Below are 12,481 nucleotides of genomic sequence, written 5' to 3'. Positions count from 1 at the left end.
ACAAAACTCATGAAGACTAAAAAAATGGCACTGCTTTTGTGGAGCAGAATACTATTCTCTCAGAACTAATAAACAAAAGGTCACATTAAAGGGTGGAAAAGCAGCATCTTTACAAAGCTGTGTAATACTAATTTTAATTAATTATCAAGCTGAACTAGTGACTTGGATTTTATAGTAAGTGATGTACTGACATTGCTCACCATTGACCTCAGGAAACAGCCCCACTGACCTCTGTGATATGGACTTTGTTTTGTCTTTGGATCATTCCTGTCATGCACTAGCACAGGGGATCCCTACCAGTAACGGTGATGTCAGCAAGTCGGCAGAGCAGGCAACTACACCCAATTGTTTTATCAGACAATAAACTGGGAAGAAAAGTAAAATATTAAATGTTTTAAACATAAAATAATGTTGGGCGCAGAACCAAGCTTTTATGAACCATGATAGTGAAAACTGAAGGAAGAAATAAACTTCTTCATAGAAAGTAAAATATTTTTAAAATTCAAAGCATTACTTTTCAAAATATTTATGTGGGAATTACAATTCACATATGCTAACTAGAATTTGGAAGCAGCGACTTGGTAAGAATTATGATTTATTATGTCTTTGTTAAGTTAATTATATCTCACATAACAAAGATTTCCACAGTTTTACAGTTAGAATAATTTGGAAATAACAGATATTTTAAATCACTGAGATTCCTAGATTATAGTTGATTAGTCTGAAAAACTGACAGCAACAAAGATTTCCACATTAAAAATTTCATATCGGAGATTATTGCTTTATTGTGCAATGATGGCAATTGCTGATATTTTTGGCATCATTATAACTACGAAATCCAGGTTTATAACTGAAGATCATTCAGAAGTACAATATACTTTAGAATCATGAAGTACTCATGAAGCAACCATTGCCCTTTGACTTTGAGTTTTATCTCTGTGATGTGCAAGGCTTTGTAAGTAAAAGAAAGGGGAGGTAAATCGAGGGAAACTTAAAATGTCTGAACCACTTGAATAGTTAAGAACATTCAGAAGTATGCTGGATGACAGCTGTGAAACTAATTTTCATCAGTATCTTTTAAATTAATATATCTCATGAATGGTAAGAACAGAGAACAAAGCTACATTTCAAAGAACCACAATTTTGATTTACTAAAATTAAGAAATTGAACATTCTTACAATGAATTGTATGAGGAAGATATTCTTATAAAGTGGTTTCAATTAGATCTTCTTCTAAATTAAATATCAAAAAAAGCTATGGGATCACTGTAGACTACCAGTCCTTTAACATTGATCCAATTTAAAAATAGGAATGAAATCCTCATTCAAATGGTATGCAAATTGCTAACAGGTGATATAGGGTACATGAAAGTACAATAAAAATTCTACAATACTTTTATACCTTTTTTGAGATTTTCCTGCATAAAGGCAGCTTCAGGAACTTTTCTAAGGCCAGTATTTATGCGCGGCTGTACATAACTGTATGGTGTGTTTCTACGGCCTTGAACTTGCAACTGTTGTTTCGAAGCTACTAGCCGATTTCTCAGACCTTCATTCTGTTTCTCCAGTTCACAAACTTTTTCCTGCAGTTCCTCAATCATCTCTTCCATCTCAATGTCCCTGCCTATCCGCTTGGGGCCGCCACTCTCCAACTCAGTTCTTTTTTTGTCATTGACGAGTCTAATGAGCTTGGTAGCCATCCTGAGAAAAGGAAAAGAATATGAAAATCAGCAAAAATGTTTTGTTGAAAAATGCATAAACATTGCTAAAGACTCTAGTGTGGATCGTGAATAATACATTTCAGGTTTTGATATAACTATTACTGCCTGTGAAGTGTCCTTTGATGTTAATCAAAACCATAGTACTGCAATCTGCTTTATAACACTGACAAATAGCAGTTTCCGAGGGCTTATCATTCCAGCTTGCTACACAGTCAACACATACTTACTCCATATGCTTGATGAATAACAAATCAAAGGAAGTTCTAAAGGGAGTGTACCATAAGTTACTAAGAATAGTTCGAAAGAGTGGGTGTTGGAAGAATGCTTGTCTTAAATCTCATACCTTAACATTGTGTTTGCTCCCTTTACTGTACCACATACAACGTAGAGTATTTTAGACTTAAAACCTCACAAGCCAAAGATGCCATAAAAGTTTAGGTGGTCCTTAATAAAACTCAAGCAATATGGAACAGATTATTAATTATAAGTTCCTATCTTTAGCCTTGCTTTGCAACCCTAAATAAAGCAATTGCAAAAATACATTTGAGAAAATAATGACTTTCAGACACAGTTTAACTTTAAATTCAAGACAAGCCATCATGGTTTCATCTTTAAAAATTACTCTTAGAATCCACTGTTGGCATTTGATCAACTGTACCTTTGATTCCATCCAGGTTTGATGTGAAATACTAACTGGGAACAAAAGTCTATCAAAAGACACTTGCGGGTGATGTAATATAGAAAACATGCATTTGAGTGAATAGAAAACATTTGGCATTCAAAAAAAGGAATAGTGGCTTTGATGAATAGGACAAGTTACAGACCCTATGAAATTGGTCGCACATCTTTAACACAAAGACTTCGTGTCTGGTTAATAACAAACTTTGTTTTTTTGCTCTAGGTCTGTCACGTACATAAAATAATATCTTCATTTAAGGTGTATGATGTATTCCAATGTGCCACATGTCAAATGCTGGATACAAGTGAATAACCATGAATTCAAATATATTTAAGTATCTTCGAGGAAATTGAAGAAATACACATGTTGAGTTACCTTCAAATATCAACTAAATTTGAAACTAAAATAATTAAGATCAGTTAAACTTCATTTGTAAGATACATTTTAAGGAAACTTCTAGTGAAACTAAAGTCAAAATAAATGAATGGATACTGGAAATTCATCAGATGTTTTATTCTTGTTTAGGTTGGGTACTTGCACATCCTATAAATATCTAATAAGAAAGTAAAGAAAAAAAGATTCAATGGAATGATTTAAGTAATTCAACACAATTTTCTTTAACAAGTGGTCTGACTCACAGTGCTGTGCATGAGCATTGATTGAGTAATTAAATAAATCCATATAATTCAGAGCTCTGGATTAGTTTTGTGATTTGTAGAAAGTTTGTAAAGGTTTTGAATACACTCTATCTTTGCAAACTACTGACTTTAACATGAACGCTACAATTAAAATAAAATTTGCACTTTGCACATTGCTTACTATGCTTCTCCTCACAGGTTGATTCTTAAGTTAACTTATTTGCTTGTTTATTATATTGCCGTCTAAACATTTCACAGATGGCACTGATCTTAACATTTTGCACTTACTAACACAATAGTGCTAATTAGAGGAGCTTCTTGATTTTTTAATTAATTGGAGTTTACCATTTTTAACTGTCAAAATGATAATAGTAATGATGAGCTAATCAGATAATTTGAAATAATATTTTTAATGAATTGAAAATTCTCAAATTATGATGAGGAACAAACTGCTCTTGCCACCTTAATATGATTTCAAAACTTTGTACAACACAAAGCAATACTATAACAGCAGAACAATATAAAAGCATATAATCAACCTCTTTTTAATATTTTCAAACTTCTTTTTGTTAGGTTTCTTCAAATAACTCTGATGAAGCCGTTTGAAACAAATTGCTGAAAGCTACAAGTATTAGAGCAGCTCAACATCTGTGTGGTGAAATGCATGTGCCGGATCCTGCTCCTTCTACAAATTATAATTTGAATTAAGCTAACAAGAGAGAAAGATTACAGTAGCTTCATTTGTCATATGCACAGTGAAATATAAAGTGAAATAAATGCATTATTTGCATTAATTTTAATCAACCAAAATTGCTTTGGGATCAGCCCACTATGTTGCCACACTTCCGGTGCCAACACGGCAAGCCCACAACTCACTAACCCTACATCTTTGGATTGTGGGAGGAGACTGGAGTACCATGAGGAAACCCACACAGTCACAGGGAGAATGTACAAACTCCTTGCAGGCAGTGGTGGGAATAAACTCCGATTGGTGTTCACTGGCGGTGTAATAGCAACCACTACGCTACTGTGCCACCCTATGAAAATATTAAAACTCTAAGTTAATTGAACTTACATGAAGCCTTTGTGTTTCCATCTATTCAAAGACAAGATTAGATAAATTTGATCAGATTGTTGTATGAAATTTTTTGAATTCTTAATTCACCCTATATCATGTGTTAATGACGCTAAAAATAGAAAGATTTTACATTTTAACACCTGGCTTTGACAAAAGAGGGAAGGCATCAGATTTTTGGATCATTGGACTCTCTTCCAAGGAAGGTGGGACTTGTACAGAGGAGATCGTTTGCATCTGAACTGGAAAGGGACTAATATCCTAGTGGGAAGGTTTGCTAGTGCTGCATTGGGGGGCGGGGGAGGGGAATTAAACTAGAGTTGCAGGGGGATGGGAACCAGAGTGCCAGAACAGATGGAGAGGTTACGGAGACAGATGTTGTTAAGATCACAGACAAAGTCAGGAATCAAATGGTTGAGCATGGTGCGACTAACATGAGCTGTGTATAATTCAATGCAAGAAGTACTGTAGGAAAGGCAGATGAGCTCAGGGCATGGATCAACACCTGGAATTATGATATTTTAGACACTAGTGAGACTTGGTTGCAGGAGGATGCAGGACTGGCAGCTCAATATTCTGGGTTCTGTTGCTTTAGATGTGACAGGGCGGGAGGGATTTTACCATACTGTAAAAGGACTAGATGCCAAGTGCAGATTGGGATAGGCTGTTTTCTGGCAAAGGTGTACTTAGTAAATGGGAGGCCTTCAAGAGTGAAATTTTGAGAGTACAAAGCTTGTAAGTGCCTATCAGTATAAAAGGTAAAGATATTAGGTGTAGGGAACCTTGATTTTCTAGACCTATTGAAGCCCTGGTTAGGGGAAAAAAAGAGCTGCATAGCAGGTATAGGCAGGCAGGAACAAATGAGGTGCTTATGAAATGCAAGAAAGAAATCAGGAGGGCAAAAAGTCATGAGATTTCCCTAGCAGACAAAATGAAGGAGAATGATTAGGGTAGGTTAAGATATGTTATGAGCAAAAGGATGGCAAAGGACAAAATTAGTCTCCTGGAAGATCAAAATGGTAATCCATGAATAGAACCAAAAAAAGATGTGGGAGATTTTAAATAAGTTTGCATCTGTATTTATGCAGGAAATGGACACAATATCTGTAGAAGTAAGGCAAAGCAGCTTCAACTTCATGGACCCTATAGTCCTATAGGCAGACCTTAGGAGGGATAATGGCGCCTAACGGTGACTCCTTTGCTTGCATCTTTGGAAACAGCTCTATTTCAACCTTTAATATCTTTAGTATTCCCTTTCAGGGTTCTTTTGAAGACCCTGACCTGGAGTTACTCGCAGGCTTCGGTTCTTTGTGAGAATGGGACCCATTCTGGAAGGTATTCTAAGGGAATGGATACGGTATATGAGTATTTGGAGATACATGGACTGATTAAGGATAGTCAGTCGTATTATCAGGAAGGTCGATGAGGGTAAGGCAGTGGATGTTGCCTACATTGACTTTAGCATTTGTCAAGGTCCCGCATGGGAGATTGGTCAAGAAGGTTCAATCTTCCAACTATCTATACTTAAGTATGAATCCGATTTCCAAGTAACTGCAATAGCCTTTTTGGCTACTGCCAGTGCAATTTTTATGAATTCTTTCTGATATTTATTCAATTTGGGTTTCGATTTTATCCCTTCAATATCGCCTAATAAAAATAATATTGGATTATGTGGAAGTTTTTAAAAAAAAAGGTTCAATCACTCAGCATTCAAGATGAGGTAGTAATTTGGATTAGACATTAGCTTTGTGAGAGAAGTCAGTGAGCGGCAGTAGATGGTTGTCTCTCTGACTGGAGGCCTGTGACTAGTGGTGTACCACAGGGATTGGTGCTGGGTCCTTTGTTGGTTGCCATCTATATCAACGATCTGGATAATAATATGGTTAACTGGATCAGCAAATCTGCAGATGACACCAAGATCGGATGTGTACCAGGCAGCAAGGAAGACCATCATGGCCTGCAACAGGATCTGTACCAGCTAGGAAAATGGGATGAAAAGTTGGAGATGGAATTTAATGCAGGCAAGTGCAAGATTTTGCCCTTCGGTAGGATTAGCAGGGGTAGGTCTTACACAGGGAATAGTAGGGCATTGAGGAGTGCAGTGGAACAAAGGAATCTGGAAATATAGATTTATAATTCATTGAAAATGGCATCACAAGTAGATAGGGTCATAAAGAAAGTTTTTGGCACTTTGGTCTTCGTAAATCAAAGTACTTGAGTATAGGCAAAATGCTGGTGGAACACAGCAGGCCAGGCAGCATCTATAAGAAGCACTGTCGACATTTCGGGCCGAGACCCTTCGTCAGGACTAACTGAAAGGAAAGATACTAAGAGATTTGAAAGTAGTGGGGGGAGGGGGAAATGAGAAATGATAGGAGAAACTGGTGGGGGTGGGATGAAGCTAAGAGCTGGAAAGGTGATTGGCAAAAGTGATACAGAGCTGGGGAAAGGAAAGGATCATGGGACTGGAGGCCTCGAGAGAAAGAAAGGTGGGGAGCACCAGAGGGAGATGGAGAACAGGTACAGTGATGGACAGAGAGAGAGAGAAAAAAAACAACTAAGTATGTCAGGGATGGAGTAAGAAGGGGGGGAGGGGCATTAACAGAAGTAAAAGAGAAACATTGACTTCTCTAATTTCCGTTAATGCCCCTCCTCCCCTTCTTATCCCATCCCTGACATATTTAGTTGTTTGATTTTTTTCTCTCACTCTGCCTGTTCTCCATCTCCCTCTGGTGCTACCCGCCCTTTCTTTCTCCCGAGGCCTCCCGTCCCATGATCCTTTCCCTTCTTCAGCTCTGTATCACTTTCGTCAATCACCTTTCCAGCTCTTAGCTTCATCCCACCCCCACCGGTTTCTCCTATCATTTCTCATTTCCCCCTCCCCCCACTACTTTCAAATCTCTTAGTTTCTTTCCTTTTAGTTAGTCCTGACGAAGGGTCTCGGCCCGAAATGTCGACAGTGCTTCTCCTTATAGATGTTGCCTGGCCTGCTGTGTTCCACCAGCATTTTGTGTGTGTTGTTTGAATTTCCAGCATCTGCAGATTTCCTCGTGTTTGCACTTGAGTATAGGACATGGGATGCTATGTTGAACTTGTATAAACCATTGGTGTGCCTAATTTGGAGTATTGTGTGCAGTTTTGGTCACCTACCTACAGAAAAGATGTTAGTAAGGTTGAAAGAGTACAGAGAAAATTTACAAGGATGTTGCAGGGTCTGGAGAATCTGAGTTATGAGGAAAGATTGAATAGGTTAGGACTTTATTCCTTGGAACATGGAAGATTGAGAGGAGATTTGATAGAGGTATACAAAATTATGAGAGGTGTAAACAAGAGTAAATGCAAGCAGACCTTTTCGTCTGAGGGTGGGACAGCAACTGGAGATCATGGGTCAAGGGTGAAAGGTGAAAAGTTTAAGGGGAAATTTCTTCACTCAGAGGGTTGTTAGAGTGTGGAACAAGTTCCAAGGGCAAGTGGTGTATGCAAGCTCAATTTCAAAGTTTAAGAGAAGTTTGGTTAGGTACATGGGTAGTATGGGTATGGAGGGCTATGGAGGTCGATAGGAGCAGCCAACTTACATGGTTTGGCACAGACTAGTATGGCTGATGGCCCTCTTTCTGTGTTGTACTTTCCTATGACTCTATGACTATATCTTTTACCTTAGATGCTAATGCTTACTCCAAATCATTTGTTTCTTTGTGTTTCCTGCAAACAGAAGTAAATTCCAGGCACAAATATATTTTATTTCATTAAACCTGGCTGTCATTTTTGAATTATATATTCATGAGATTTGGGTGTCATTGACAAAGTCAACCTTGTAAAATAAAGAAAAATACTACAAAATGTCTGTGTGAGGAGTGGCGTGCCACACAGTCTTCCGTTCCGCACCTTGTAAGGCATGAGGATGCCCGACGCTGGCCTCTCAGGCCTGAGTCGACATCATCATCGACAAAGTTAGCTATTCTTGAGAAGGTAGTGGGAGGTGTTTTCTTGAATGGCGGTGTCAAATCAGGACAGCCAGTGTTTGGCACAGTGATTAAGATAGAATGACAGTATCTCCCCTATCCACAAGGTTGCAGTGTTCTTCAAAGTGAAGGAGTTTGGGTGTGGCTAATCAGTGATTGGTACAGGTTGCCATTTGGGAGGAATACAATGCTGAAGTGAATATTTAAAGTGATGGCTGAGGTGTTAACCACATAATCTGGTTTGCTCTTCACTGCCACCAGTGCTTCGGCTGGTAGCTTGTTCCACAATCGCACCACCCTCTCAGATTCCCCTTAAATATTTCACTTTTCATCTTATATCTAGTTCTAGCCTCAACTTCTCTTTGAGGGGAAACAGACTGCATGCATTCACCCCATTTATACCTGTTATAATTTTGTATACCTCTATATGGTCTCCCCTCCTGAGCTTCAGAAAATAAAGTCCTTACCTATTCAACCTTTCCCTATTACTCAGGTCCTCTAGTCCTGGCAACATCCTTGTAAATATTATCTCCACGGTTTCAAGCTTATTGATATAAACTTCCTGTAGGTTGGTGATCAGAACTGTACACAATTCTCCAAATTCAACTGGACCAATGCTTATACAACTTCCACATAACATCCTAACTCCTATACTCAATGCCTGGATTAATGAAGGCTAATGTGTTAAAAGCTCTCTATCTGCCTGTGAACGTGTTATTGGACAAACTCAATGGGTTAGGCAGCATCTTGTCTTGTCCATACTGCACCAACCGCTGCCACTGGGCTGTAAATGTGCAGGAGCAGTGTGTGGTTAAGTGCCTTGCACAAGGACACACATGCTGCCTCGGCTGAGGCTTGAAGTAACGACCAACAGATTGCTAGCCTAAAGCCTTAACCACTTGGCCATGTGATGCCACTTCCAAGGAATTATGGATCTGAATTCTCATATTCCTTTGTTCTACTACAATGCTCAGAGACCTATCATGTAATTATTACCCTGGTTTGTCCTCCCAAAGTGTAATACCTCACACTTGTTTGAATTAAATTTGCCAGTTTGGAACCCTTTATTCATCTATTTCAGCACATTACCATCTAAATCATTAATATAAATGACGTAAACTGGACCCAACACCCATCTCTGTGGCAATACAACACTAGTCACAGGCCTCCAGTCAGAGAGCTAACCGTTACTACCACTCTCTGGCTTCTAAGCCAATGTTGGATCCAGTTGTCTACTTCACCCTGAATGCAAAATGACTTAACTTTCTGGGCCACAGGTGTGATGCAAATATAACTTGCAATTTATCAGCTCACATCTGATGTTTAATGTCTTCTTGAATATGGATGACTTCAATTTCAAAAGTATTCCAGTGGAATACAGCACTGGACAATAATCAGAGAACATTCTCATTCTGGTCTTATGATGGAGAGGGCTTTTCATGATCCAGTTGATGATAATTGCTATTTCACTTCTATGTGCATCTGGTGATGCTCCTGCTATGCTCAAATGTACTTTTCATTAAATCAAGTTGACTTTTAAGGTAGTAATGTAAGTTATATGGGTTTTACATCATACTATGAGGTAACAGATTTTGGTGAAATAAAATTCTGCTGCTGGCCCATTGTGCCTTATTGATCCCTGCATTTAAGTGATATTATCTGTTTCATATCTATTTGAACCTGGAGAGTGGCAGAGCTGCATTATAATCAAGAATGCTTTTAAGATGAAGAAATGAAATTACAACCACAGGACTGTGCAATTGGAGGTTGGTGACAATGCAGTCACGAAGGTATTTTACCCCACACTCTTGTTCTTCCTTTACCTGCTACAGTCTCAGTCTTGCAGCTATTACCACCACAACTTAAAAACACGGTTTAACATGATGTACTACTGGGTATTGAAGTCCACATCCAGAAATTTTTATTTACTTATTTAGAGAAACAGTGTGGAACAGGCCCTTCAAGCCGTACCACCCTGCAACACACCTTTTTAACCCTAGCCTAATCACAGGACGATTTATCAACTAACCTACTAGTCGGTACATCTTTGGATAGTGGGAGGAAACTGAAACACCTGAAAGAAACCCATATGCTCATGGGAAGGATGTACAAACTTCTTATAGGCAATGCTGGAATTGAACTGCAAGCTCCAATGCATTGAACTGTAACCACTATGCTGCTGTGGTGTCCCACGTATACTTTTCGTGCCCTTATTAATCTTGCTGCTTCTTCCAAGTGGTGTTCAACATGATTCATTAGCTGAGAGCAGAAATAACATGCCTCTAGTCCACTCTGCCATAAAAACAATATGACCCATTCTATTCCTTAATTTAATTTCCCAATATGGTTTCTGTATTGATTCACTGTGTTTTAAGATCCATAAATATTTTCAACAATGTATCATCTGTAGAGTAGAAACTTCCAATCCTATGAATAAGGACATCTTGATCTCCATCCTGAATCCCAAACCCTTTGTTTGGAGTTATAGTTTGAGTAATATCTCAGCATCAATAATGTCAAGTCCTGACTGAATTTTCACTCTCAGTGAAATCACGTATTTCTTTTAAACTCCAGTGAGAAGTTCTCATAAAACAATCTCTTTATCTTACGAACCTACATTGGACGAACTCCAAGTAAAGTGGAATCTGGTTAATTGGGCCATCAGTTAAACGGGGAAGTTGCTTATTTGAGACAACTCTTAAAGAACAAAGTCTAATCAAGAAAATATCTGGGATTCCTTTCATTTATTTGGGACACTATGCAGCTTAATTGGGACAGAAGATTGTTGCTGAACAGTTTCTAACTAGCATCAGTCACATCCTTTTGTGTGGCTGTTGCACACTATACTATGCTGGAGTGGGAAGTTTTTAAATAGAGTCAGTTACATGTGTTTGTGCACAAAAAGCAGTGATCTTTGTCACTGATAGTTGGTGAGAAATAAGCAGTAAGACAATTCAAAACCACTTTGTTCACTGCATTCAGGCTTGGAGATGCTAGAAACAGCTGCGAGTGAAAATGAAGCGATTTCACTAATTCAACAAGTTAGGGACTACGGAGCACTTGAAGGTATCGACAATCATCTTGAATGTTACAATTAAAATGAAGATACAATCATTAAAAGCATTGAATGAAAGTAGTCCATTATCCGCACTAGGTGTCTGTACTGATTTTGTTTATTTACAGTCAATCAGAAGAGCACAGCAGTGTACATTGGATGAATTCCTCTGCCAATATTACTCCAAGTATGGTCTCAAAAAAGCTTTCCATAATTGCAGCAAAACTTCGTATCAGGCACTGATAGATAATATACCTTCCCAAATTGTTTAATACAATAAGACATAGGAGCAGAATTCAGCCATTTGCCATTCTAACATGGTTGATTTATTACCCCTAATCCTCATATAAGACCATAAGACTTAATACACCGTATTTTATGCATATTTGTGAGCTAGTAATTCCTATGGTAGGGTATTAGATGGCAATCTGTCGATTTGCCTGCCCTGATTTTACCTGAAGCCCTGAGAATGTATTGACTCAGAAACAATGGAGAGGAAACAGTGGCATCTGCTCCCAAATGTGTACTCATGCACTTCCTCAACAGAGCCTCTGCTGAGGGTATAATCCTCCTGAATGAATGATGATGGAAGAATCTGTGATTGTGGCTGATGAACGGTGCTAAGAGTAAGTCAAGAGTGTTGCTGCCATGTCTGTAAGATTGCTATCCCAGTTTAGGTAGAGTTTTGCAGAGTTGTAATGGATTTATTGTAACCACTACCTAAGATGATGCTTGGTAGTTTCTCCAGTTTTAATCACTATTGCAATTTTAGACAATTAAGTGGCAATTCCTAAGACTGTTAAGAGCTAACAAAACTCCAGTGGCTTTGAAATGATACAAGAAAGCCTTATCAGAAAAGAATGGCTTATTTTTATTGCTGTAGGGCATCACTGAACTACAGCCACAGTTTCATAGTCACAAGCTTTTAATTTCACATTGAGGCAATCTATAGACTTTAAACTGTTATTACCAAAATAGTATTTAAACTTGCGTCTCTAAATTATTAGTCTAGGTCTCTGGATTACTGATCCAGCAGCATAAGCAATACTACCCTAACACGACATGCTCAATACTCTTATATGAATTCTAGTAACTTGGGTAAGGCACTGGTTAGCAATCAACCCTCAACTCACCATACCTAAATAAATGATAGTATGCCATTTTAAGCTGGTTATTAGGGAAAGACAATTACCAGCTTTCACAAAACTGAAACATAGGAAAGTTCAAAAAAAGGATTATATAATGAAAATCTTCACATGAAAGGATGTAGTATATAATACAATGGAAATCATAAGCATGCAAATATTTCCATAATATTTGTTAAATATCAAATGGTACATAAAACAGCTTT

General features: G+C 38.1%; 1 protein-coding gene across 5 annotated transcripts in view; it reads right to left on the bottom strand.

Moving 5' to 3' along the window:
• Positions 1 to 12,481, bottom strand: part of rpgrip1l (RPGRIP1 like) — a 190,493-nt gene that overhangs the window by 141,718 nt on the left and 36,294 nt on the right. For all 5 annotated transcript variants that reach the window (XM_059992825.1, XM_059992827.1, XM_059992826.1 and 2 more), the window contains exon 4: positions 1,403 to 1,701. In XM_059992825.1, coding sequence (XP_059848808.1) covers positions 1,403 to 1,701 — 299 coding nt within the window. The remainder of the gene's footprint in view (positions 1 to 1,402; positions 1,702 to 12,481) is intronic.

The sequence above is a fragment of the Hypanus sabinus genome, chromosome 17 (assembly GCF_030144855.1).
Source record: "Hypanus sabinus isolate sHypSab1 chromosome 17, sHypSab1.hap1, whole genome shotgun sequence".
NCBI classification, from domain to species: Eukaryota; Metazoa; Chordata; class Chondrichthyes; order Myliobatiformes; family Dasyatidae; genus Hypanus; species Hypanus sabinus.
This window is presented reverse-complemented; position numbering and strand designations above follow the sequence as displayed.